General features: G+C 35.8%; 1 protein-coding gene and 1 long non-coding RNA gene across 2 annotated transcripts in view; one reads left to right on the top strand and one right to left on the bottom strand.

The window, feature by feature from the left end:
• Positions 1–369: 369 nt before the first annotated feature.
• Positions 370–25,878, bottom strand: LOC121367697. Its single transcript, XR_005957420.1, has 4 exons — positions 25,629–25,878; positions 3,096–3,233; positions 2,340–2,430; positions 370–1,822 (listed from the first exon to the last, which is right to left on the bottom strand). It is a non-coding gene; the product is annotated as an uncharacterized LOC121367697 (long non-coding RNA).
• The window catches only part of LOC121367695 (C-type lectin domain family 10 member A-like), a 14,017-nt gene continuing 7,255 nt past the window's right edge, over positions 21,065–27,826 (top strand). Inside the window, exons 1-4 of the mRNA XM_041492022.1 lie at positions 21,065–21,318; positions 22,039–22,167; positions 22,748–22,939; positions 23,557–23,658. Of these exons, the coding sequence (XP_041347956.1) occupies positions 21,207–21,318; positions 22,039–22,167; positions 22,748–22,939; positions 23,557–23,658 (535 nt within the window). The 5' untranslated portion in view covers positions 21,065–21,206. The remainder of the gene's footprint in view (positions 21,319–22,038; positions 22,168–22,747; positions 22,940–23,556; positions 23,659–27,826) is intronic.

Here is a 27,826-nt window from a genome sequence, read left to right as displayed (position 1 = left end):
ATGTTATCTAATGGATGCGAATGCAATATCTTATTTCTTACATACCTTGAAATACCAGGTTTAAAAGCAATTAAAGAGATAATTTCTGTGGATGTTGATATATATATTGGATATCGCCGTGTGATACCATATATGATACGGAGTCAAATTAAAAACTTCACAACCGTTTCATATTGGCTAATTAGCAAATATGACAGAAGAACGTGTTAAATAAAATAAGGTATTTTTTATTGTATGGCGTCCAAAGAAAGAATAGGAATAAATGTTGAGTCAAAAATCTGTTTGATGCGCCCACAGCATTCGTCAAAACCACAAACAGTCAAAATGGTAATTCAAAAGTAGGGTCGTCTGATGAAATCACATGTTCAGTGGCGCGTATGCCCTCCATGTGTACCCACCACTGCAAGCCAACGCCTTCTCATTGACTGCCTGATGCATATAAAGACTGCATTAGGGATACGGTGCTATTGTTCCACTAAAGAGGCACCAAGTTCCTGCAATGTCTGTGGAGGGTACCTGGGAATGCGCAGACGTCTTCCCAGCACATCCCCGACGTGTTCGTTGGGATTCAGGTCGGGCGACCGTGAATGCCAATCCATCACACTGATGCCCGCGATGCTCAGGTAATCCCTTGTTACGATGGCCGTGTGGGGTCTGGCGTTGTCATGCTGAAAATTCAAACTTGGACCATGAGCTGCCATGAAGGGCACAAGTTCCTGGGCCAGCATCTGTTGGCGGTATGCAGCAGCGTTAAGATTGCTACAGATGACAAGAAGTCAAGAACGGCCATTTCCACAGAAAGCACCCCAAACCATTACACTTCCGCCTTCGAATCTGTCGACTTCACTGACCATCAGAAAATCGCACTGTGAATCTTGATCCACTACTCTATTCCATTGTCTCTGAGTCCATCGCAAGTGGCGTTGTGCCCACAGTTGACGTTGATGGCGACGACATTGGGTCAACATGGATCCAACATATGGGCGCCGTGCGAGGAGGTGATCCACATTCTAGGATCGGGTCGCGTGGGCTGTGACAGGTTCAAATGGAGTGTCGACATTGCCATTACAATATTTATTCCTGAAAAATACCTGCTTTAAACACTCATTGACTTTATTCAAATTTTTGATTGTGAAGTTTTTAATTTGATTCAGTATATATCACACATTTACATGGTGTTAAGGCGCGTGTACAGATGGGTTTGTTTTGTTTTGTTTTGTTTTTTTGTGGGTTTTTTTTTTTGGGGGGGGGATCAAACACCACCCCCACCCCACCCCATCATGCGAATTTTCGTTTTTTTAATGTATGTTTCCAAGGAGCATAACGTAAAACGTCGCACGCCACAGTCTAGACCTCACCCCACATGCATAATATTCAACATGCGCCTGGGTGTTATGGTATTAACAAAAAGTGACACCGACTAAGAAATGGCAATGTCTGCCACTAGTCTGAAGCTAAATAGTTACTTAAAATTTGAATAACGGAATTCTGTAAGTTCAACAAGCAAAGAAAACAAAACACAAATAAAAACAGAGAAAATCCCTGACATTACAGATGTTTTCTGAGACAATAATAATTTATATTAAAAACAAAAACCTGAATGAAATTTAAAAAAATAAATAATAATAAATAAAAAAAAATAAAAATAGGGAAATGGAAATAAGTATAACCTAATATCTACTTATTCCACTTGACTAGGACAAAATGTTGCACGCCACACGTGTTAGGGTCTACCGAGACACGAACATTCCACATTTTAACGTTGTCAAAATAAGCTGTTCCACTTGCAAAAGAGCAAATAATATCTTGCTACTTCAATTCCCTGAAAGACATAAAGCACCTATATGTAATATTAATATTGAAGCAACGCGGACATCTCACCAAGGGTGTTTTTTTACAAAAGTATTATAAGATTCTGTTATAAGATTATTAAATTCAGTTTGAAATTATAAGATTTAGTTTTGGATCGCAAGCTAAATCGTTATGCCATAGTATTCCACCTTTATCAGCTATGTTCAAAACACAGAATTAACTTATTCTCTTACCGCTCTGTCTGTCTGTCTGTCTGTCTCTCTCTCTCTCTCTCTCTCTCTCTCTCTCTCTCTCTCTCTCTCTCTCTCTCTCTCTCTCTCTCTCTCTCTCTCTCTCTCTCTCTCTCTCTCTCTCTCTGAATTTACCCCCATGCCAGAATGTCAAAACAACGATAAGTGTTTTTAAACACCCAAAAGACGTAGTTTATATTGTGTTAGGGATGTCAAACAATATTGTTTCCTTTCCTTATTTTGCCTTTATTGTCAACTTTGTCTTGTACTTGGCCCGTGGAACCATATACCTGTTACCTCTAAATCACAGAACATGCTGTCATCTTTGGCTTCACTGTGTGCTGAGCCAATCATTTTCCTGTATCCCGTTAGAATGAACTTCGTTTTTCTGCAAATGGAAAACGGTTAACTTATACTAATACAAATCAGGCGGAGGTAGCAAAACTATTAACTTGTCCATATCCACTAACGGTCCAAACACGTCCGTCCTGGGCTCGAGTTCAGATCTCCTGAAGGGATACATTTAATTTTGAATAAAACAGAAAATTAAAATTATAATATATTAATAGTAATTTAAGCTATGGGTATAGTTAGGGGAGGGAAGACGACGTATATATATATATATATATATATATATATATATATATATATATATATATATATATATATACATATACCACGTATATAACTAAATTAATATGGTTTCATAAAAAAGTAAACTTGAAAGATATATGTGTCAATTAACTTCCAGTCGGTTGAACTACAATTAATTTTCTGTACCTTCTTAAAAATCTAATTTCACTTATAACATAAAACACAATATCAACAACTAAATTGAATGTTCGAGTAGTATTTGAATAAAGAGGTTAGAACCAGTGATTTAATAATGTAGAAAAACAAATATTCTTAAATGATCACGAAGGTTATACTCATGGTGTGATATCAGATCTGATTATTCCGAAGCGTCAGTGCATTATATAAAATATAAAATTCTACTTCCGGTGGACTGAATCGAAAGTAGTGGTCAGCGCCGCCATTTGTAACTACTTGTACCATCTTGGGCCTCTGACGTCACGAAAGTATAACCGCCATGGTATGGCGCCCAAGCCGTGTTATCGTTATTTTCAAAGGAGCCGTCAGGAACGTTGATCTCTGTACAAACAGGATGTTGACTGTTTCCGGTTGTTGCAGCTACAAATAGCAATATTAATTTTTGTTCAGCGTTTTAGATAGTATTCATAACACTTTAATAAACAGTATAGTATAAAACCACGCCAATTATATATCACAGATTTATACGAACCAACTTAATCCAGTTTGGTCTCCATTTTGCCTAATACTGGAAGTAACAATCTCGGTTCCCGATGAAAGTTCTCTAACCCGAAAATGAAATAATAAATAAACTCTGACCCGGACGTGAACTATGAACTCTGACCCAGATGTGAAATGTTAATTCTACCCCGAAAGTGAACTGTATGGTAATATATTAAAGAAATGTAATGAACGTTCATTTTAAATACTTCTTTTGATGTTATGCACTTGTAACACATCTTGTCGTAGGTCGTGATACCAATACACTGTGTAGTTTCTTCCAATACCAATAAAGGGCCATTCACTTGCCTCAAGTATATGGTACATGAATTCTGTTTTAGTATATCCTGCTTATAAGTTTTCTAAATTAATTAAATCAAAGTCTTTTTGACGTAATACATATATAATAATCAACCACGGATCCAAGGGAAGTGGTTTAGGCGGTGCACCACTCGCCCCATTTTAAAATGCCTGGAAAATCCACTGTTTAGTGTTTGACAGATAAATACATACAGTGAAAAACATCTTGGCCAGCTGGATGTGTTTTCAGAAGTTGTTTTATGTAATGCAAGTTACTGTAATTTTAACTTTGTTGGGTGCTCTTTTTCTACATTGCATCTACACTGAGTATACTATAGCTGCCCTTTTTAAACCTTGCAACTTTCCCTAAAACAATCATGAATCCACCCCTGATAATATACATTATATTATGTATACATGGTCCAGTTCAAAAATGCAGTGACTGATATTACCAGCATTTTAATATACTTGTACAGTTGAGGTCAACTGCAGATGTTCAAACATTGAAGATAAAAACGTCTATTCACAATAGCTTATATTGAAATAATATGTATGTTGACCCAACAGGTTTTGTTAAAATAGGTAATTTTTGGATGGATAACCTCATCAGGTGGAAAAGTTATTTGAAATTTAGTACGTAATTAAAACATAAACATTTTGGATTCACAGAAAAGGCACAAACAGCGAGATGTGTAACTTGCTATCAAAGATAGTTAATAATTCTAAACATCTAAATTTTGTGTTGTAGTCAATTAGCAATGGATTAACAACAACTATATCACAAAATAGACACTAGTCACGATGGCAACACCACTGTTTTTCAATAACTAATGCCGGTCTCCTTAATTTCTGACATTGCCACTGAATAAAAAAGCAATTAAAATGAGTTCTGTGTTTTGTACAAAGTTATTTCAATGTATTTTGTACCAGTTACAACTAATGATAATTTTATAGTACTACAGATAAATGTATAGCTTGTGACTATCCCCAACAAACATGTGGTTTTCAACGAAAGAAACACTGCAATGGACTGGTGGCAGTGTATGGCACTACCAGTCTTCCTATGCGGTCTCTACATTAAGTATAATGTGAAAGTTCACATTTTGACCTGAGTACCACTTTAATAGTTGATATTTTGACTTGACATACTTTCCACTGACATTTGTCCTACATCCGTTAATAATAACGGTGTGGTTATAAGGGGTTATTTTTATGTGATTCTCTGACAACAGATTGGTCAGGGCAAATGTATTCATAATAACAAATAATTGAAAATGTAAACAAATATCCGCCATCTTGGATTACAGAAAACACACACAGGACGATTTTGGTAACGGGTGATCAATGTTATATAATAAATCAAATCATCTAAATGTTGTCATGTACTGCATGAGTAATAAATTAAATTATAATTACCTCACAAAAATAAATACTTGCAATAAAGATAACATTATCTTATATTATATTACATTATTTTATATTACAACAGGCATTTCTCTATGGAGGAATTGCAGGGTGCTCTTCGAAGAGCCCATGATACTTCAGTAGGGCCAGATGAAATTCATTATCAGTTATTATAGCATTTACCTGAATCATCCTTGTTGGTTCTTTTGAATATTTTTAATAACATATGGATTTCTGGAGACTTTCCTTCTGATTGGAGGAAAGCAATTACCATTCCTATTCCCAAGCCTGGTAAGGATCCAACTAATCCTATTAGTTATTGCCCTATCGCTTTGACAACTTACATTTGTAAAACCATGGAACGATTGATCAATCGTAGACTTGTCTGGTATCTTGCTTCCCACAAATTGCTTACTAACGTGCAATGTGGGTTCAGATCTAGACGTAGCATGGTTGATCATCTTGTTAGATTTGCAACTTTTGTAGGGAAGCTTTCATCCATAATCAGCACTTGGTTTTGGTGTTTTTTTATTTGGAGAAAGCTTACGATACCACGTGGAAGTATGGGATTTTAAACGGTCTCCATGGTATGGGCCTTAGAGGTCGACTTCCTGTTTTTATATCTCAATTTTTAAAAGATAGATCTTTTTAAAGTCCGGGTGGAGTCGACTTTGTCCGACATTCACCCACAGGAGATGGATGTGCTTCAAGGTAGTATCCTGTCTGTAACTTTGTTTTCTGTGAAAATTAATAGTATCACTCAGTGTTTAACACCTGGTGTGGATTGCTCATTATATGTCGATGATTTCCATATTTGCTATAGATCGTCCAATATGAGTATCATTGAACATACGTTGCAGCTTTGTTTGAATAAACTTCATCAATGGCTTCATCAAAGTGAAAAACGGTTTGTATGCATATCTGCCAGAAAAGAGATCTTCACTTAGATCCACAGTTGTTTTTGGACAAAAATCCAATTCCAGTTATGGGGGAGACTAAATTTCTATGGGTTATATTTGACAGGAAGCTATCTTTTGCGCCCCATCTTAAATATGTTAAAAAGAAGGGCATGTAAGCTCACAATATTTTAAAAGTTATTGGTAATACAGAATGGGGAGCAGGCCGAAAGGTTATGCTCCGTCTGTATAGATCTTTAGTTAGATAAAAACTTGATTATGGATGGGTTGTGTATGGGTCGGCACGCAAGTCTTACTTGCAGATGCTAGATCCTATACACAACCAGGGACTTAGGCTTCTTTGTGCATTTAGAACATCTCCTGTAAAGAGCTTGTACGTTGATGCAGATGAACCTTGTTTGGGTGCTAGAGGTGCAAATATTTCTCTGCGGTATGCCGCCAAGATTAAATCATTACCAACACATCCAACACATGATGCGGTGTTTGACAACAAATATATGAAATTGTTTGATGCAAGGCCAAATGCTATTCGTACATTTGGTCTTCGCATTCAGCATTTTTTTTATCACTTTCCAACATTGATTTAACTGACACTTTGGAAACTCCTCCATATTTGGTTTTACCACCTTGGTGCATTAAACCACCTAAAATTGTGCTTGATCTTGCACATCTGAAGAAAGATCGTACAGATGCTGTTGTTTATAAACAATTGTTCATGGAAATTCAAGAAAAGTACCGTGATTACATTCTTGTTTATACAGATGGATCACGGGATGGGAATTATGTGGCTTGTGCTACAGTTTGTCCATCAGACACAATCCTTTCCATGAGACTGTCTGAATCGGCATCGGTCTTTAGTGCCAAGGTGCCCAGTTTTCATCAAACTCTTTATGTGAACAGTGTTTATAGAGTATGTATTTCTCTATTTGTAATGTATCTGTAATTACATTTTTAATTCCAGTTATATGAAGTATATTCTTTTGAAGTTTTGTTCTATATATATAATGCTTTACATCGGCAATAAGCCAATTCACAAATTTATGATTTGTATGTATGCTGCCGAATAGAACCATACTTTTATCAAGCTGAATATATTTGTCTTTTTGCTGTAACGATTGTTCTATACTTTTCCAAAGTTCACTGACTTTAGGGCAAGTGTTGTAATGTTTCTAGTTGCTGATTACAAAAGTCACAAGTACTGGAAGCAATATACTTTATTTTATATAAAAACGAATTTGTTGGTATAATCCTATGTAAAATTTGGTACTGAAACCATAGTAGAGTTGGGTCTTTCAAAAACATAAATGGCAGACTATAATACTTTGCCCATTTTGAAGTAGGAAAACAGCATCCTTCACGAAAATATTTCAATTGTGATGTAGGAACTACAGTAGCATTATTCAGTACTTTATATATTTCTCTACTTCCAGAGTGTGTCTTTTTATCCATTACCAATAAAGATATTGTATTTTGTTGGGTGCCCAGCTGTGTTGGCATCAGGGGTGATGAAAAGGCAGATTCAGCTGCCAAGTCTGCTTTGGATTTGCCTCATGCTAGGGTTGGTGTGCCTTGTACTGATTTTAAATATAGTATTAACAAATTTATCTTTTCGACGTGGCAACATGATTGGGACGGTGCGGTTCAGAACAAGCTTCATGCTATCAAGCCAGTCTTGGGAGAGTGGCAGTCCTCCTATAGACAGTGCAGGAAGGATGAAATAGTGTTGTGTCGTGCTCGCATCGGTCATACTTACTTAACCCATTCATTTATTTTGAAGAAAGATCCTCCACCTCAGTGTCTGTGGACTCTGACGGTGCGCCACAGTTTGATGGAGTGTACGTATTTGAAAAACAAAACTCGAAAAGGTATATTTGGTCAGAGAAATGTGATGGAATCATTTCGATTCCATCCAGAACTTATTTTACAGTTTCTTCGTGATACTGAATTTTAATTTTATATATCTGTGATATTTATATTTTTTTGCACAGTTCTTTACACTGTGTTTTAATTTAACTGTTGAAGTTTTATTTATCATAACTTTATTTCGTTGCATTTACCATAGTTTGCCACCCATATAGCCGATGTATTTTTCGTGCTGGGGTGTCGTTAAACATTCATTAATTCATTCAAAGGAACGCACCAGATCAATTTGTTGAATGTGATCCACCAGCACAAATTAAGTCAGTTGAGTTAAAGTATGTTTTATTCAACAACATCACTGGAGCATATTGATTTAAAATCACTGGCTATTGGATGTCAAACCTTTGGGCTACGTCCGACCCCGTCAGTTGAGAAGGAATCTGATGACAGTAGTAAGTACTATGTATCATGTACAACACATTGAGGTCGTTTTGTGAACAACTCTCAAGGTTTTTTGTACTGGAGCTTTACTAAACATTCTTTCATTTATTCATTTACTCATTTATTCATTCAAACATTCACTGACTCATTCATCCATTCATATATTTATTCAGGCTATGGTGGTTAGGTATTTGTGAATGCTGATAGATGTATAATTACAACAACGCTTTTTAACTGGGGAACCATTGATCAATAGTATGACATATGTCGGTATCTTGATCTATTATTTTATACAATTATTTATAATTTGCAGTTATATTTTATTTTAATATTTTTTTAAACATGCTAAGTAACTTCAGCAACAATATAAAACTAAGATTTGACATAAAATTAGGTTTTTCTAAGTCATGTTACAAATAGTTTTAGATGTGTATACCATGACAGGGGTGCAGGAATGGAAAATATTTCACTAGATCACCGGACCAGTAACAATTAAAATCTACTAGCCCACCAGAATTTCTACTAGTCTATCAGCCTGTAGGACACTATAATAATTAATAATACTATAATATACACTTCACTTCCTATGTACACTGCTCTTCATATGATCATCCACAAAAACCAGAACATTTTGACATTAATTTACAGTATACCTTTAATACTGATAACAGAGCACAAACTTACTGTAATAAATATAGATAAGCTAATAAAACAAAGTGAGGTATGTGGATCTCTGAATATCTACCAAAGTGTACGCTTATTTGCCTTCACTTCTGGATTTTTCAGGACCGTCTTGAAAAGGTTTTAACGACTTACCTTATTTGTCCGCTCCTATAACCAAAAGGCGTCTGGAAAATGTTCACACTATTTTAGCTAAAACGGTTAGCCTGGAACAGTTTAGGTGTTGTATGTTAACTCATGATTGTAATTTCACTAAGACGTTTGTATCTAGAAATCAAATATGACGTAATTATTAATTAATGACAGTCATCGAGGGTAATAGCAGGTTTTATGGACCGACGAAATTTATATTGACCGAGGCCAACGGCCAGAAATATGGTCAACAAATGTTTTATTACATAATGACATCCATAAGATTCGTATATTCCTGCTTTGTTTATCAGACATATAACAAATATATGATTTTGGTCAAAAAGTGGCCAAAATGGCAATTTTGTCTTAAGTAGGGTCAATAAGACTGCTAATTCTGGAATCAGCACCACGTTTTACATAAATAGTCTTGTCAAACCTCCCTTACCTAAAAGTCTGATTAAAGCCATTTACCTCTTAGACTTCAATCTGACAGTGTTTTCATGAGCTTTACCTTTAATATGAATGAAGTCCGTTGCACGACAGAAATGTTTAAGAGACTATGGATATAATAATAAATCCTCAGTGCCTTTCTATTCAATTGAAAGTCTGTGAATGCTTAATTAAAATTAATCAAAATCCACATCATGGTATTGACCATGCATTAAAATTCTTTTATCAGCACAGCAGTGGACAGCGTACTGCATTTTATAGACCCAGATTTTCATATTATGTCGGTGGAACTTCATTTTATGTCGGTGGACAGAACGTAACGTCTGTCGCGTACCATCCGTCACACACAATACTGTTCTAATTTTCCTTACACTTTTAGTTTAGAGCTTAATTGTAATTGGTAGTCTTCAACAGCCATGTTACCTTTACTTCAAGGACGAACACCAATTTGTACAATTTAAGGGTTTCACACAATTTGAAAATGAAGTTGGTTGCTTTTTACCCATGTCCAATTTTATTTTATAATTCTTTATTTGTATTTGTGTATTGTCATACAAACATGTATACACGTACATATACAAATAGTTTACAAACAATACTAATTCTAAATTTTATCAGCAGTATACAAGACACAACAACAAAGGCAAAATAGGCATACATTAATATACTAGTAGATTGTTAATCTATTGTATAATTAATATATTAGAGAATTACAAAAGAGAAAAACTCTGTTGTCTCACTGACTTTGATTAACACGAATAGAAATCGGGTAAGTAAAATAGAATAACTTTTTAAAACTGTAACGACATCTAAACATATACACTTACAATAGTTCTCATAAAAAGGCACCATTTTTTCAGATGTTTGCAAAATTATTTTTGAAACAAGTTTCTCAATAATGTAATACTCTTTCACCAAGGCAAACACTTGCATAAACAAAGGAACATTGTTCCATAGTCGTGAGTTACAAATGTAACGTTATGTGATCAAAATTAAATGGTTTAAAATAAACTGCCCTCTCTGTATACCAAACAGTATCATCTGATCGTCGAAAAATACGTGGAATCCTGTAATGTTAAAACTCCAATTTTCTAAATTCTTCCAAATCAGTTTTACTTTTGGACATTTTACGAATAAATATTCTGTAGTTTCTTCATCGAGTTTACAAAAAGTACATAATGCATCATCGCATAATCCAGGTTTATACAAATAGCTATTTGTGGCTGTTATTCTATGAAGAATGTTATACTGAATATCAATTAGTGCTACTTGTTTAGTTCATAATCTGGGTTTTACGTATATATATATTTCCATACCAGAGTGTTATTTTCTAAAATTGTAGAGCAGCGAGTTTGCGCTGTCGGCACGATTGTGTTTGTAGAAAGAATAGAAGTAAATAAACCGCAACCTTTATTTGTTTTAGTTATGACTCGCATGAAAGTAGGACGCCTTATATTATATACAAACAAATTCTGGTATTTTATTAATAATGTCTTTCCAATTTTCAGGTATATTGTATATTAATGTTTCATAGTCTAAAAACGTCTCGCTGATATAATATTTTTGCTTTAAGTCTATACAAAGAATAATGTGTCCCGTTTTTGATAGAATGTCTCGAACACCTTTATTATACCATTGCTTAATAAATGGTGTTTTGTTTTTAAAGTAAGCATTATACCATAACGGCTCATCGATTATTTGCTCAGAAGTCTCAATTTTTATATTTGTCCTAATTCTTTCCAAGCTTCCAATACGTCTATCCAAAATTGGTTTTTAATCTTATACCTAACGTTCTCTAAAAAAATTAGTACCAAGTTTGGATAAATAAATTTTCCCAATATGTTTGTCAAGAAATCATTTCTATTTACAATCGCTAAGAAAATAACATCTAAGCCACGACACCTTTAGAGTTTTAATAAAAGTAGATACTTCAGTCATTCTTAGTCCACCATCGTTATAATTTTTAATGATAACTGGTCTTTTAGTTCCGTCTGGACCATCATTCCATATAAAAGCAAAACTAATTCGATTTAACTTAGTAATACATTCGGATGGTGGATTTGGTAAATTTGTAAAAAATATCAGTTAATTTTGAAAGAGCAAATATTGTAACTGCTTTTATTCTTTCAGATTTGTTTGTACATTTTCCATGCCAGGAATTCAATAAGGATTGTATTTGGCAAATTTTGTTATTAAAATTTATTTCTCAAATATCTTCTAATTTTGTATGCCCATATCAAATATTTGTGAGAGCCACCAAGTATAAATGTGTGTCGTCTGCAAATTGTCCAATTTTATATTCTACTTCGCCGAATTTAATTCCATTAATATTAGTATTATTTTGGATTATAATTCCAATAATTTCTATGCAAATAATAAATAAATATACCTATTTCGATATTAAAAGCTCCGAGAGGTATCCGTTTTATAGAATATAGTATACAGCATTATTATAAAAGTAGCTACCCATCTTCGAATAGAGGGACCAAATCCAAAATACTCCAAAGTTCATTCAATGAATCCCATGGATATCGAATCAAACGCTTTTTCGAAATCTATCTGTAATATTAGCCCTGATATTGCATTATATTTGAATTCAAAATCAATAAGTAATATTAGCCCTGATATTCTATTATATTTGTTTTCATGTAAAATGTCATACAGTGTTCTTATATTTTCCCCAATGAACCATCCTTCTATAAATCTTTTCTGATCTTCATGCATAATAAGATTTAACACTTGCTTAATTCTGGCTGATATAGAGGACGATGCCAATTTATAAATCAAATTTAGATCAAAAGATATAGGTCGCCAGTTCTGTAATATATGTTTTCTTTTATTAGCTATAGGGATACATGTTATTACTCCTGTTCGAAGTGATATGGTTATTCCCCCCCCCCCCCCGCCCCCCTCTTTTCGTACCCTTCATTAATAGTTCTTAAAATAAACTTCCCCAGATCAATAAAAAAAAATTTTTTTTTTTTAAAATTACAAATTCCATGGTGAACCCAAGTTGTATTTAATTTCATAAAGTAATTATGATGCAACATCTCCTTTCAAAAGAAATACTTTAATCAATGGTGCATCGAAACTACCTCAAGATTTCTGTTTTAGAAGTATTCAATTTACACGGGTTTTTTAAATAAAAAAAAGTGTCACCGTAAATTCATTATTTATTATTTAAAGCCATCAAAAAAAAAAACCCCATGAATCGCCACTTCCAGAAAACCTTTCAAATGTAGCCAGAGATAAAAAAAATTGATGATGTATATGTTATTAATTTGTTATTAATTTACAATCATGTTACGGTACTAATAAAATGAACGGGAGACCTAGTTTTAACAAAGTCATTTATTAATTGTTTGGAAGAAAAATGCACTGCTAACACACATGTTCCCCTGTTGTTTATTCTTTCAAATCATCCAATAATTTAAACAAAACTAGTGATTTGTTACTTTTGAAAGTACAAACCTCAATTTGGGATTTTATCTGATAATAACCCAGGGGCGGGACGTTGCCCAGTGGTAAAGCGCTCGCTTGATGCGCGGTCGGTTTGGGATCGATCCCCGTAGGTGGGCCCATTGGGCTATTTCTCTTTCCAGCCAGTGCACCACGACTTGCATATCAAAGGCCGTGGTATGTGTTATCCTGTTTTTGGCATGGTACATATAAAATATCACTTGCTACTAATGGAGCGGGTTTCCTCTCTATGACTGTGTCAGAATGACCATATGTTTGATATCCAATAGCCGATGATTAATAAATCAATGTTCTCTAGTGGTGGCGTTAAACAAAACAAACTTTCTAATAATGACCCATAGTTGTTCTTGAATAGCTCCCCCCCCCCCCCCATTTTTTTTTTTTAATCTTGCTTTCAGTTTGAAAACATATCGAGTATTTTTCTATTTTTTATCCGCACCGCACGCATGCATCGAACCTAGTGTAAATGATCCCCTATATAATAATATACTTCTCTACACACACAGGGAGCTTTCTGTTTGTCCATTTTATAGTCCACTAACCAATAATGATTGTATCTTAATATACTTAGTATTCAATCTGGGTTTATGCACGCAGTCCGTGAAGATGGTCTAACAACACGCTTGGTGAAAGATTGAAATAAGAAAAACAAAACCAGTGACGCTTTGTACCGTCCAGTTCAAAAGATAACATGAAAATCGAACATAATTTACGAGCGAGGTCTTTGAAATCGGCTTGTTTTGTCTGTTTATCTTTGGTGAATGGAGTTACCTATATCTAGCTGATCACTTCGCCACTTCGCGCTCAGTGATGAATGGTACCGATACAAGCATGGACGAGCATACACAATCATACATTCATCTTTACAACCAGACTGACAGCCAGTGATAAAGACGCACACGCACGCGCGCACAGAAACACACACACACATGCACAAACATACGTTCGTGCGTACGTATGTCGGCCTACTTACATATTATATATATACTGTATGCATGTTGTTTATGTCGAAGTTGTTTATGGACATTTCTATTAAAAATGATGCAAAATAACTAAATGTAATATTTTAGAGTAGATACACCAAGAGATAAATCTTTTTGTGTCTTAACACAGGCAAAAAGCAATATATATATTACGTTTCCGCCGAGGTCGGCGACGGTGTCAACGTTTACAATTAGCTTGAACGTTAAATTTACGTTTAGCTGCATTTCTCAAAAAACTATTAGTCCTACTTCAGTGAAACTTGGTTTATAGCTGTGTGTATCACAATGTATGCTAAAAACATTATTTCAAAATTTTAAGTTTTAATTAAAGAACTATTAATTAGCGTTTAGCTACATGTCGTTTTTGCATTTATATAAAGTTTTAGAATTGATGTCCATATATGGCAAGTTACACGTCTTAGATCAATGAAACTTGATTTATAATTACATCTTTGTTCATTTGAATGCTTTTAAAACAATTATAAGTTTATTAAATTAAAATTCACTAGGTTAAATTTAATTTAATTTCCTAAAATATATCTTTTCGTACGTATGACATTATTTGAAGAGAAAATCCAGTTTGAGCTTCTTACAAATATTAAGACGACCAGAAAAACATTGAATATACAGACACTGATATTCTACACAAGAAAATATATTTAATATGTAAGTTTAATCGTAGAAATATTTTATTAGTCGGAAACATCTTACAATGCAGTAAACTCAGGAATGTCCCTTTAAGTGAGTGTTTGGGGGCAAGCATATTTTTACCCGAATAAAACGAATTGCTCGAATCTGTATAACAATGTTTACAAAAATATGGGTTTAATAAGCATGTCTGGTTATGTAGATTTATTGTAGGAGCGAACTTCCTCCAACCGTGTGTTAATTAGTTTATTGAGTGATGTAAATCTGGTACTGAAGAGTGAACATTCTTGCTTTTGTTAACTTTGGGAGGGGTAGATACCTTGGTCGCCTTAAAATGCAGAGTGCCAGAGAATTCATAGTTTACAACTATTGAGCATTGTGCTAAGCAAAATACCTATTAAGAGTTTGGGTATTCACACCACTCTTTTTCACAGTATGTATTAGTTGTACCTATTCAATAGCCAATGATTAATAAATCAACGTGCTCTAGTAAATAAAACAAACACTAAAACAACAAAATTTCTGATATTTTAGATAATTAATTAAATATGAAATTTATTTGGGTGTTTTGTTTTTTTAGTATGTATACCTAACGAAAACAGATATTAATATTAAAATCAACAAAATCATAGGGTTCGTCAATATTAGTAAATATGAGGATTGTGTTCCCGACTAGAATAAAAAAGAATGTGTTTAAAAATAAACTGTCACGTCTTCATCATACGTTATTTAATAACCAGTACTTCATTTTAATAATTGTATTTATATAATCTATTTACATATTTATTGTTGTACACAGACCAATAGACCACAACTTATTAAACTATACAATTGTAATATTATCACAACCTAGAAAATGGCCATGGCAAATATATGCCGTAGCAAAATAGGCTCCACGGCATTTTACATGACAATTTTGAGGTTAATATGTATGAGAGCATTATGTTTTGTCCGTTTTATCAAACACAAAAATTAATTAAGAAAATTGGCATTAAAATTATGAAAGTTGCACGTTAAATTCTGTCGAAAAACGAAAACACCACCGCACTATCCTCGGCATTGCCGATTGTCGTGATCATTTGCCAAGGTTGTTAACATATTTATTTTAATTAGAGAAAACAAAGATGGTTGAAAATAATATTAAAATGTTTAAATGTAAAGACTTGTCATAATGCATGGGAACTTGCTAATGATAATGCATACAGAATATAGGAGGGCTGTGTTGTGATATATCACATGACCTGTAGGGGTGCATTTGTGTTGGTCATCTTATCAATTTAAAAAAAATAAAAAATCCCCTCACAAATTGTCTTTTGAACCTTAGGCACCTAATCGTCTGCAATTCCCAGACCACCGCAGTAACCGCTCGGTTACCGACGTAAAAGAATGCTCACTTAACCGTTAAAATGTGTTTTGTTAATGACACCACTAGAGCACATTGATTTATTAATCATCGGCTATTGGATGTCAAAATAATTACGACATATAGTCTTAAAGATGGAAACCCGCTACATGTTTTTATTACTAGCAAGGGATCTTTTATATGCATCATCCCACAGAAATAATAGCACATACCACGGGCTTTGATATACCAGTCGTGGTGCACTGGCTGGAATGAGAAATATCCCAATGGGTTCACCGACAGGGATCGACCCCAAATCGACTGCGTATCAAGTGAACGCCATACTACTGGGCTACGTCCCGCCCCTTCAGTTAACCGATGGTTTGGGCCCTACATGTGTGTTTGGGGAGGGGGTAGGTGCGTAGGTAGGTATAGAGATACATGTAGGTAAATCCACCAATTCACAAAAAATGCCTCTGTCATGTTCATCACCGGCCTCGGTGGCGTCGTGGTTAAGCCATCGGTCTACAGGCTAGTAGGTACTGGGTTCAGATCCCATTCGAAGCATGGGATTTTTAATCCAGATACCGACTCCAAACCCCGAGTGAGTGCTCCGCAAGGCTCAGTGGGTAGGTGTATACCACTTGCACCGACCAGTCATCCATAACTGGTTCAACAAAGGCCATGGTTTGTGCTATCCTGCCTGTGGGAAGCGCAAATAAAAGATCCCTTGCTGCTAATCGGAAGAGTAGCCCATGTAATGGCGACAGCGGGTTTCCTCTCAAACTCTGTGTGGTCCTTAACCATATGTCTGACGCCATATAACCGTAAATAAAATGTGTTGAGTGCGTCGTTAAATAAAACATTTCTTTCTTTCTTTCTGTCACGTTCATGTATGTACATATATACACAACTATGTATACATACATAACGTATAAATGAATCGGGTACAAATTTGTCAATGTGTCGCGTTACCTTTATACGACGGTTGTGAAAGTCGTTGTTTAGTCTATACTTTCTTTAATATGTCCTTATGCATCCCCTGTATTGTGACGAGATATTCCCAGTATAAAAAAATATCTGAATAGTGTAGTAGAGGTATGGTATAATAGTGAACAATGTGATACTAACATGCCACTTTGCATTCTGTTAGGCAGTCATGTCTTGAATGAACGTGATATAGGACCAACCTGGCAGTGACCCTATGGAACACGTGACGTCACAATTCAAAATGGCCGCAAATTGACTATTTCTCACTCTGTTTGTATCACGTTTGAAAGTGTAAGATATAAAATATTAGCTCAAATGACACATTTCACACAATATTATTACTATTTATGTGTTGCTATTATATATTAATCATTATTTTTTAGAAAAAACCCAGAATATGTTGAACAATAATAGAAACGCGTCTAATCACAAATACCGTATATATAACAGCCCAATGGCTAAAGCCTATATATCGATGGAAACTTGACACAAATCTTCTATTGCTTAGTGGTGTCAATTTAAAAACAGATATTAATATATCCCCCTGTGACCGCCATTTTAAATTTCAATTTGTACTGAAAATCTCGGATTCTAAGGCACATAGAACCATGATTCCAAAATATTTTGTCTAGTTTTAATGAGTCAATCAATCAGTGCATATAAAGCATAGGTAATATGTTCGCCATATTGGATTTTATATTTTAAAGATGGCCCACCTACGTTTAAACGTTTTCAATGAAAATCTCGAAATCTAAAGCAATACATATTTACCAACATAAAATTATAATAAAGCAAAATTAAACATGCATCATGTTGAGATCATATTCAGCTGTCACCTTTTTTCAGGTGTCGAAAGTGAGCTGATAACCAGTTGCCAACGTATTTCAAATGCAGATATATGCATACTGTAACATCATGTTTGTTTGTGGTTGTCAAATGTGTGTGTAATCCGTGCACTAGTGCATGAATTTAAGAACACAATGGAAATATAATACACCTATTCGTATAATCTAAAATTTTAGATCCACAATTTAAGTACCCTACTAAATATGTTTCTGTGCGTACGTGTGTGTGTGTGTTTAGGAACATCATGAAAGTTTAAACCAGCTAAAATAAAGGAGTTCATAGCAGTTTATTAAAAGATCTAATGTGAATCATGATTGCAGGGGGAAATTTGGTTAATGATTAATGCACACCGACCCTGCACATGACCTCTGATATTACCAGCGACTCTTTCTATTAAAAAAGTGTATGTGCATTTGACTAAAGTTGCTGGACCAGTAGGACTACACATACTAGAGCTTCTACCTTTGGACTCAATAACTCAGTTTGTCTCTTACTACTGCACTTATCGACACAGACCTACTGGCAAAAGTGTCACATGAAAATTTGGTGACAAGAAATTAATTACTGATTCGTTTAAAACAGACAATCATCAGTTATACATGTAGTCGGTACATAATACTGAAAAATAATAATTAATTTGCCTTGTACCCTAGTACTGCACTTGATATTGTTACACGGGGAATTAGGTATGCAGAAGCTGTGGTGTTTCTTATGTGGCTTCATGATCTAGTCTCTGAACACTAGAACGATTTATTCTAGTAATACGTTAATAGTCAATTCCATTAATGTAAAGAAACCATTGCTATTGATATGTTGATGTGATTTGGAGACTTTATTCTATTGAAGTAATACACATTTCTATGTTGCTGTAATAGTTTGGAAATCATGTTTCTGTCAAGCCATTCATTCAGTAAGTAACAGACAGACAATATCATTCCCTGCACAGTTCTATCATTAGTGAATATGATTCGTGATCCAAATATTAAACAGTACCAGGTCCCATGGTAACCCAAGACACAAACTTTCATATAATGACAAGGGCATTCCTATCCCAGTATAGTGTGGCCTTACAATTCAACCAAATACAATAAAACTGTAATTTGTTGATCGTCTCTATCCCCATCACACTATTTTGAGGAGATCATGTTAACTTGCTAACGGGGTTATTTAGCACCTTGAAGTCATGAACATGACATATTATATGCCCTTACCCCCTATACATCTGTCTGTTTTTCCTTCTATCGACCTTGCTGCATCCACAGATAACAAGTCCAAATCTGATGAAGAAAAGATTGCCTTAGAGGTGACAATCACATCAACGCAAGTTAGTCATCTTCCTCTGACTTACACGAACACGAGCCAATACCAAAATAACTATTAGCATTAATTACCTATGATCCTATGAGACCCCAGACACGCAACCAATCAGTTGACAGAACACTAATACAAATGGCTTAACGTGAATACATTTGTTGAGGAATGAAAAGTAGATGCTGATGACTTTGTTTCCTGGGATGAATACTATGCACTGATACCACTTTACGAAAACAAATACAGTGGAAATCTCCACAATTAATCATCAATTACATACAGCAGATAAAAGGATATTTCATGGACGGGCTTGTTATCCAGTACAACTATTAAAGCAAGTATGGGTACAAACAGGACAGTGGAAAGCTTTATTCATGCAGTATACGTTACCAGAACAAGTAGAGTTCATCAAATCATACTGCCTTGCTTTAAACTTTGCAGAAGAACATTTTGGTTATGGCTGATAACGTACCTCATGTTTATATACTAATCCACGTCTCTTGACTTAATGATAACCGTATTGATGTTTGTGTGGATTCTACTGGTATCCAACTTCCATATGTATGAAGAGTCAATGGAACTATTGGTACTCAGATCCTTTGAATTAGACCATTCCAGCTATTCGCATTGGCTCTCAGTAAACATAATGTCCAGATGATAATCCCCATTTTTTGTGGTGAACATTATAATAAATTGTGTTGTTTTAGGTCTTGATGTGAAATAGAAGAGCACTATTATGTTTTGGTAATTTTCACGTACTTTGTCAGAATTTAAAAAAGAGTTTGTTTTAATTAGTATCATACGATAATTAACACTGTGAGGATTATATTCAGGACATTTTAATTAGACGCGTTTCTTTTGTTGTTCAGTATATCCATATTGTTTGGCGAATATGGAGAACATATATATATTACTCTCTTTTTATATGCACCATTAGATTCAGTGTTCCTTGAAACATGAGTAAAGATATAGGTATATGGTTTTATGTGCCTTACAGATAAGAGATTCAATAAAAATTGTAGTTAATGGCGGCCATTTTGAAATTCAAAATAGTGGCCACCAGGGGGAGTTGTTATTTTTGTATGTCCCGATTTTAAATTGACCATGTTTCATTATGTGCCAAGTTATTTGTGCTTTGGCCACTGAGCTAATGCAGAGCATTTGTGATTAGACACATTTCTTCTTCTTTTTTTGAAAAGTATATTCATATATTTTCAAACCTAATGATTGTTATATAACAGCAACACAAAAATAGTAATTATATTGTCATTGGCACTAATATTTTATAACTTGCACTTTTAAATGTGACCGGCCTCGGTGGCGTCGTGGCAGGCCATCGGTCTACAGGCTGGTAGGTACTGGGTTCGGATCCCAGTCGAGGCATGGGATTTTTAATCCAGATACCGACTCCAAACCCAGAGTGAGTGCTCCGCAAGGCTCAATGGGTAGGTGTAAACCACTTGCACCGACTAGTGATCCATAACTGGTTCAACAAAGGCCTTGGTTTGTGCTATCCTGCCTGTGGGAAGCACAGATAAAATATCCCTTGCTGCCAATCGGAAGAGTAGCCCATGTAATGGCGACAGCGGGTTTCCTCTCAAAATTTGTGTGGTCCTTAACCATATGTCTGACGCCATATAACCGTAAATAAAATGTGTTGAGTGCGTCGTTAAATAAAACATTTCTTTCTTTCTTTCTTTTTTTAAATGTGATACAAACAGTCAGAAATAGTTAATTGGCGGCTATTTTGAATTGTGACGTCACGTGGCCAATGAGGTTCAATGCCAGGTTGGTCCTGTATCAAGTTTTAATCTACACATGATTGCCTAACGGCATGCAAAGTGGCATGTTAGTATCACATTTTGCTACTATATATCACAATTCTACTACACTACATCCGAAACCCAGCAAAATAGATTGGTTGCTATCAACAGCATTCCATCTAGTGATTTATTTCGTTTACCTGTATGGATTACCAAAAGGGATAATCTTTGATTGGCATGCAGATTATGCCTGTGAACAAATAGCATGTACATGTGTTGTGCGCATTGGCCACTTCACTTTCACCATGGCAGGTACCCTTTATCAGCTTATTGTTGCCATGCTAATTCTTGAGTACGAAGTTAATGCCAACTTGTTTCGTTTCAAAACTGTTGAGACCGTTGCATTTAATGAGAACGGTTCGTTTGTTTCGTTTTACCTTTTGATAATCTTGACATTTTTCGTTTTATATTGATATATTTCAGAATGGACGAAGATCTCTAAGAAGATTTTCACCAATTTGCCCGTTAAACACGGGGTTATTTGGCAGTTCGGGGTGGAGGGTGGGTGGTGGTTCTTACCTTAGTACTCTCCCTTTACATCTGCGTCTATGTCTGTCTGGCTGAAGGACTATTTCATTTTTTTAAATTTTTACTAGCCATTAATATATGTTTGTGAATCCTCATTGAAGATGGATACCAGCCTTTCAACACTTGTTTGTGAATATCTGAAGAAATGACTTTCTTGTGTCTGGGCGGGACATAGCCCACTGGTTAAGCGCTCGCTGGTGCGCGGTCGGTTCAGGATCGATCCTCGTCTATTGGCCTATTTATTGTTAAATGCAAATTTAAGTTATCTTTAGCGAATATATTTCATAGTTAGTTCACCAAAAGCTAATTCAAACATTAAAATATTAAAAGTTTTAATTTTGTTGTTTTACGAGTACATTGCTAATGGAGACTTGGGTTTGTTATAGATTTTCTAACTAAAGTCATCAAGTTAATAATAATTTTGATTTCCACCTTTAAAAAACCCTGATATACATACTACTATGCCATATTTATAATATTATATTACATATTGTTTTACGTATTTTGCCTGAACAGAATTTTCCAATTCTCCTATTTCTGGTCTTTCAGAATATTCTTCTGATGACATGTTTTCGAAATCTGATGACATTGATCTGTCCAAACTGATAGAAGCAGTCAATGACATCAAACAACGTCTGCAGGAACTGGAAACTGAGAAAGCTGATCTCCTGGTAGCCTGTAAGTACAGCGGTGAAGGTTGGGTGTGCTGGGGTTGGTGGTGTAGGGGAGGATCTCTCTTGAACACCCGAATTCGAAGATTTTCTCCAGCACTGGTGTGGGAGGGTGTGTGCTACAGAACCTTCAATAGCAAATATTTTAAAAGGATTTTAGGAATAGCTGATGTTTTTCAATTATTTTCAAAGAAATAAAACGGAAAAGGGGAAGAGAAGAAAGGACATAACCCCCCCCCCCCCCCAAAAAAAAAAAAAAAAAAACAACAAAAAACAAAACAAAAAACCCACTCCAAACAAAAACCCCACACACACCAAATGATTAACTGAACGCAAGGCAGACTTGAACAAGATTCCAAGACCAGAGCTATCGGGGCGGTAAATGGGGTGGGGACTGTTGTATCCCCAGACAAATATGAAAAGTTCCCTTTTTAATTTAAAGAAGCCCCTCTTAGTTTAAAAGTGCCCCTTTTGTCTATTTGGAGAACATTTGTTATTTTTTTTTTTATTATTATTATTGTACTGCCACCCCTCGAATTTTAAGCTAGGTACTGACATGAGTTTGAAAAACTTCTTTTTATTTGTAGGTAACGAGGTAACCACACAGGCTGCACAGACAGCACAGGCTGCGAGCCAATCGGCAGGGGCAGCAGCAACTGTAGATACGTCACATTTAGTGGTCATCGGCCAGCTAGGAGGCGCGCAGTCCAAAATCAGCCAATTGAAAACGGCCGTTAAAAAGGAATCCAGTGGGGTATCCACAATCAACACTGCATCAGGTAATACTAATTTTATGTCACTTGACGATGATTTAATGGTAAATCGTTATTATTATTATTATTATTATTATTATTCAGCACTGGAATAAAACAGTTTCGTTGTTTCTTCTTCTTCTTGTTGTTTTCTTCCTCCTTTTTCTTCTTTTTCTCCTCCATCTTTTTCGTCGTCGTCTTTTTCTTCTTCTATTCCTCTTCCTTCTCCTTCTCTTCTCCTCCTCCGTCTTTTTCCTCTATCTTTTGTGTCTCCTCCTTCCTCTGCTTCTTCTCCTGTTTCTTTTTTCTTATTTTTCTTCTCATCCATATCTTTCTTCCTCTTCTTCTCCTTCTCCTTCTTCTTCATCGTCATAATCTTCTTCTTCTTGTTTACCTCCTCCTCCTTTTTCTTCTTCTTCTCCTTCTGAAATCTCATTTTATTTTATCTATGTCGTTTAGAATTATTAAAATCAATTAAAATAATAATAAAAAAAATATTAATTAAAAATTAAATTAAATTTAATTAATATTAATTTTAAAATATTGCTACGAATGTTATCTGAGCTTTTGTATCTTATTTAATTAAGTAAATGCAATAGTATAAATAAGCTTATATTTGGCGTTTGTAACTTTTGTTTTAATAGAAATTAAAACTGACGTGAGCAACTTAACTAAGATCGCGAATGAGTATACACAACGAATTTCCTATCTCAAGAAACAAACCGGTAACCTGAAATCAATGAACGGTAAGATTTTAATATAGCCTACCCAGTGTTGTAGGGAGGTTGGGGGTGCATTCTCCCAATCAGACCTTTAAAAAATCTGTATTAAATTTTATAAAACTACACATACATACATATATATATATATATATATATATATATATATATATATATATATATATATATATATATATATACATAGATACATAGATGCATGCATAAATACACATACATACATACATACATAGTGTGGGTTGCCCTCACCCAATATGGGTTGCACCCAATATAACATTCTGGATACGCTAGTGAACCTTCCCTAAATACGTTCTGTTCTCAAGAACAAAATCAGTAACCTGAAATCAACGAACGGTAAAATTTTAATATAGCCCACCATAAATACTTGAATACCAAACGGATTTTCACGAATAGTAAGATTTTAATATAGCATACCCTAAATAGTCTATTTGAATATAGACCGTATTTCGTTGAATAGTGAGATTTTAATGCAGTGTTCGCTATATACTTGAATATCGAATGGATTTCAACGAATAGTAAGATTTTAATGTAGTGTTCCCTGAATACTTGAATACAGACCGTATCTCGTCGAATAGTAAGATTTTAATATAGTCCACCATAAATAGTATATTTGAATACAGACCGTATTTCGTTGAATAGTAAGATTTTAATGTAGTGTTCCCTGAATACTTGAATACAGACGGGATCTCGTCGAATAGTGAGATTTTAATGCAGTGTTCGCTATATACTTGCAGGGCCGCAAAAGGGGCATCACAGCTTGTTCGAATAAAAGTCTGTCCATTAGAAAGCCGAGAAAAGAAAAAGACAGACTTCCTAAACGTTGGAGATTTAGAATTCTTTTGTAGGTCCCTGATAGTATGTTGCAAAAATTCCAACCCATAGGGGGTCGGGTCAAAATCCCCAAACAAAACTCTCCTAAGACCTGAAATTGTTGGAATATCTTTTCTTTCATTTATTTGGTTTTTAGCTTTCATTTTTGAACGGTCTACCGGAGTTGGGGAAAAGGCACCACTGAGGGGGGCGAAGTGGTTACTGGTTGGAACGGCATATTGGCTGCCGTTTAAACTATCAAAATAGCTACTCTCACCTTCCTTTTTTGTTGTTTCTGGTTGTCGCGACCGAGCTACTGGAGTCTTCCTCTTCCTCTGTTCTCCCATCTGGAGTCCCGGGGGTGGCGTCGGTGACCTAGGGGAGGGTAGCTCGGCCGAGAGAGTTGGAGAGTCCGAAGTTGGGGCACTTACCTCGCCCTTGTTTACAACAAACACTGAATCAGTTGTTACATTTTTATTTTTATTGTAAACACTAGTGTCCAGGTCGCTCGCTCCCGACCCCCGAGCTGTCAGACACATAGCAGACCTCCGACCGGGCAGGACTGGCTACAAAAAATTCTTCATTTGTCCGGTCGGTGATTCTGCTGACTTCCAGCTCGTTGTCGAAATCCAACTCACGGGTGAGTTCGTTTCCTTCCGACTGCAAAATCCCCTCCCCCCGGGCAGGCACCCCCCTCACATATCTTTCGACAGAGAAGGGGAGGCCACCATCAGGGAGTGGGGTGTTACGCCTGGCACGCTTAGACGGGGTCGACGACATCGGTGTCGTCTTCTTACCTGCCTTTGTATCCCCCAACGGGTCCCACGTCATTCGGTCTACCCTAGCGAGGCGGGACACGTCGGGGAGGCTTGAAATATCTAAATTATCGGAAGACGAAACCGACTGGTTGGCCCTTTCGGTGGCCAACTCGACCGCTATGGTATTTAAACTCATGTCCATCTCATTCATGATGCTATCTAGCGCTTTGTGAGACATAGTTGAAACAGGAGCAAAAATTATATTTTATAAACACGTGTATAACTCGGCTAATATCTGGCAATAAAGGCCAAGGTCATACACGTGGTAAACAATTTGTAAAATAGCCCCGGTAGCTATTTAAAAATTACAAAAACGCACTTCAGACTTACAATTATCTTGCGTACAGCTTCGGGTTGATAATATATAAATGTTTAGAGGTTAGAAAGCACTAAATTATAGTAAATAAACAAAAGTTATCAGAGCTTTACAAAACCACCTCCTCGCTGACCGCCATCTTAACCGGAAGCCCACGCATTTTGCGGAAGTTAGAAAAACGCTTCCGTGTTACTGACGTCATTTTCGCGAACACTTTTGATACGGCGTGTAGTGTTCCCTGAATACTTGAATACAGACCGGATATCGTCGAATAGTAAGATTTTAATGTAGTGTTCCCTGGATACTTGAATACAGACCGGATTTTGACGAATAGTAAGATTTTAATGTAGTGTTCCCTGAATACTTGAATACAGAACGGATCTCGTCGAATAGTAAGATTTTAATATAGTGTGTTCCCTGCATACTTGAATACGGACCGAATGTCGACGTAAAGTAAGATTTTAATGTAGTGCTCACCGAATACTTGAATACAGACCGTATCTCGTCGGATAGTAAGATTTTAATGTAGTATTCCCTGAATAGGCCTACTTGAATACAGATTGGATTCCGTCGAATAGTAAGATTTTAATGTAGTGTTCCCTGGATACTTGAATACAGACCAGATTTTGACGAATAGTTAGATTTTAATGTAGTGTTCCCTGAATACTTGAATACAGACCGAAGCTCGTCAAGTAGTAAGATTTTAATGTAGTGTTCCCTGAATACTTGAATACGGACCGAATGTCGACGTAAAGTAAGATTTTAATGTAGTGTTCACCGAATACTTGAATACAGACCGTATCTCGTCGAATAGTAAGATTTTAATGTAGTGTTCCCTGAATACTTGAATACAGACCGAATCTCGTCGAATAGTAAGGTTTTAATATAGCCCACCCTAAATAGTATATTTGAATACAGACAGGATCTCGTCGAATAGTAAGATTTTAATGTAGTGTTCCCTGGATACTTGAATACAGACCGGATTTTGACGAATAGTAAGATTTTAATGTAGTGTTCCCTGAATACTTGAATACAGAACGGATCTCGTCAAGTAGTACGATTTTAATGTAGTTTTCCCTGAATACTTGAATACGGACCGAATATCGACGTAAAGTAAGATTTTAATGTAGTGTTCACCGAATACTTGAATACAGACCGTATCTCGTCGGATAGTAAACTTTTAATGTAGTGTTCCCTGAATAGGCCTACTTGAATACAGACTGAATTCCGACGAATAGTAAGATTTTAATGTGGTGTTCCACGAATACTTGAATACAGACTGGATGTCGACGAATAGTAAGATTTCAGAGTATCCTGTATAGTTAAACACAGTCCTCGAATCGTGTACAGGACTCAGTAGTAGACCTCTAGCCCGATTACTCTGATTGTAAGGGGGCGGGACATATCCCAGTGGTAAAGAGCTTGCTTGATGCACGGTCGGCGTGGGATCGATCCCTGTTGGTGGGCCTTTTGGTATATTTCTCGTTCCAGTCAGTGCTCCACAACTGGTGTAACAAAGGCCGTTGTATGCACTATCTTGTCTGTTGGATAGTGCATATAAAATATCTCTTGCTGCTAATCGAAAAGAGTAGCCAATGAAGTGGTGACAAGGGTTTCCTCTCAATATCTGTGGTCCTTAACCATATGTCTGATGCCATATAGCTGTAAATAAAATGTGTTTAGTGCGTCGTTAAATAAAACATGTCCTACCTTCTTGGCTGTAAGAGAGCTAGACGGACATTTGGAAGGTTATATATGTAATTTACATATGAGAGCGTATTACCTTCCAAATGTTCGTCCAATGTAACATGTAATGAGAGCATATAACCTTCCAAATGTCCGTCTAGCTCTCTTACAGTCGGAGTACTCGAGCTAGTAGAGCTCTTGTCTGAGGTTCGATCGTTGTCTCTCTCCCCCCCCCCCCCCCCCTTCTAACAAATAACCCACGACTGGTACATCAAATAACATTTCGTTAATGTTACGCCCCTTCTCCTTGAACAATCCTACATCTGGCTCTGTTATTATTATAAGTGGTAGTATTAGTAGTAGTAGTAGTAGCAGCAGCAGCAGCAGCAGTGTTATTGGGTTATTCTACAGAAATGGTCACTTTTATGTCCTACACAATTTCTTTTGTATTTATATATAGAAAACAAAATTAGTTGTCCTTAATTATACCTTATGAATAATATCATCCTGTATTAGCATTTGTTTC

The sequence above is a fragment of the Gigantopelta aegis genome, chromosome 3, assembly GCF_016097555.1.
Source record: "Gigantopelta aegis isolate Gae_Host chromosome 3, Gae_host_genome, whole genome shotgun sequence".
NCBI classification, from domain to species: domain Eukaryota; kingdom Metazoa; phylum Mollusca; class Gastropoda; order Neomphalida; family Peltospiridae; genus Gigantopelta; species Gigantopelta aegis.
Note: the sequence above shows the minus strand (reverse complement) of the source record. Positions and strands in the feature narration are given on the sequence as shown.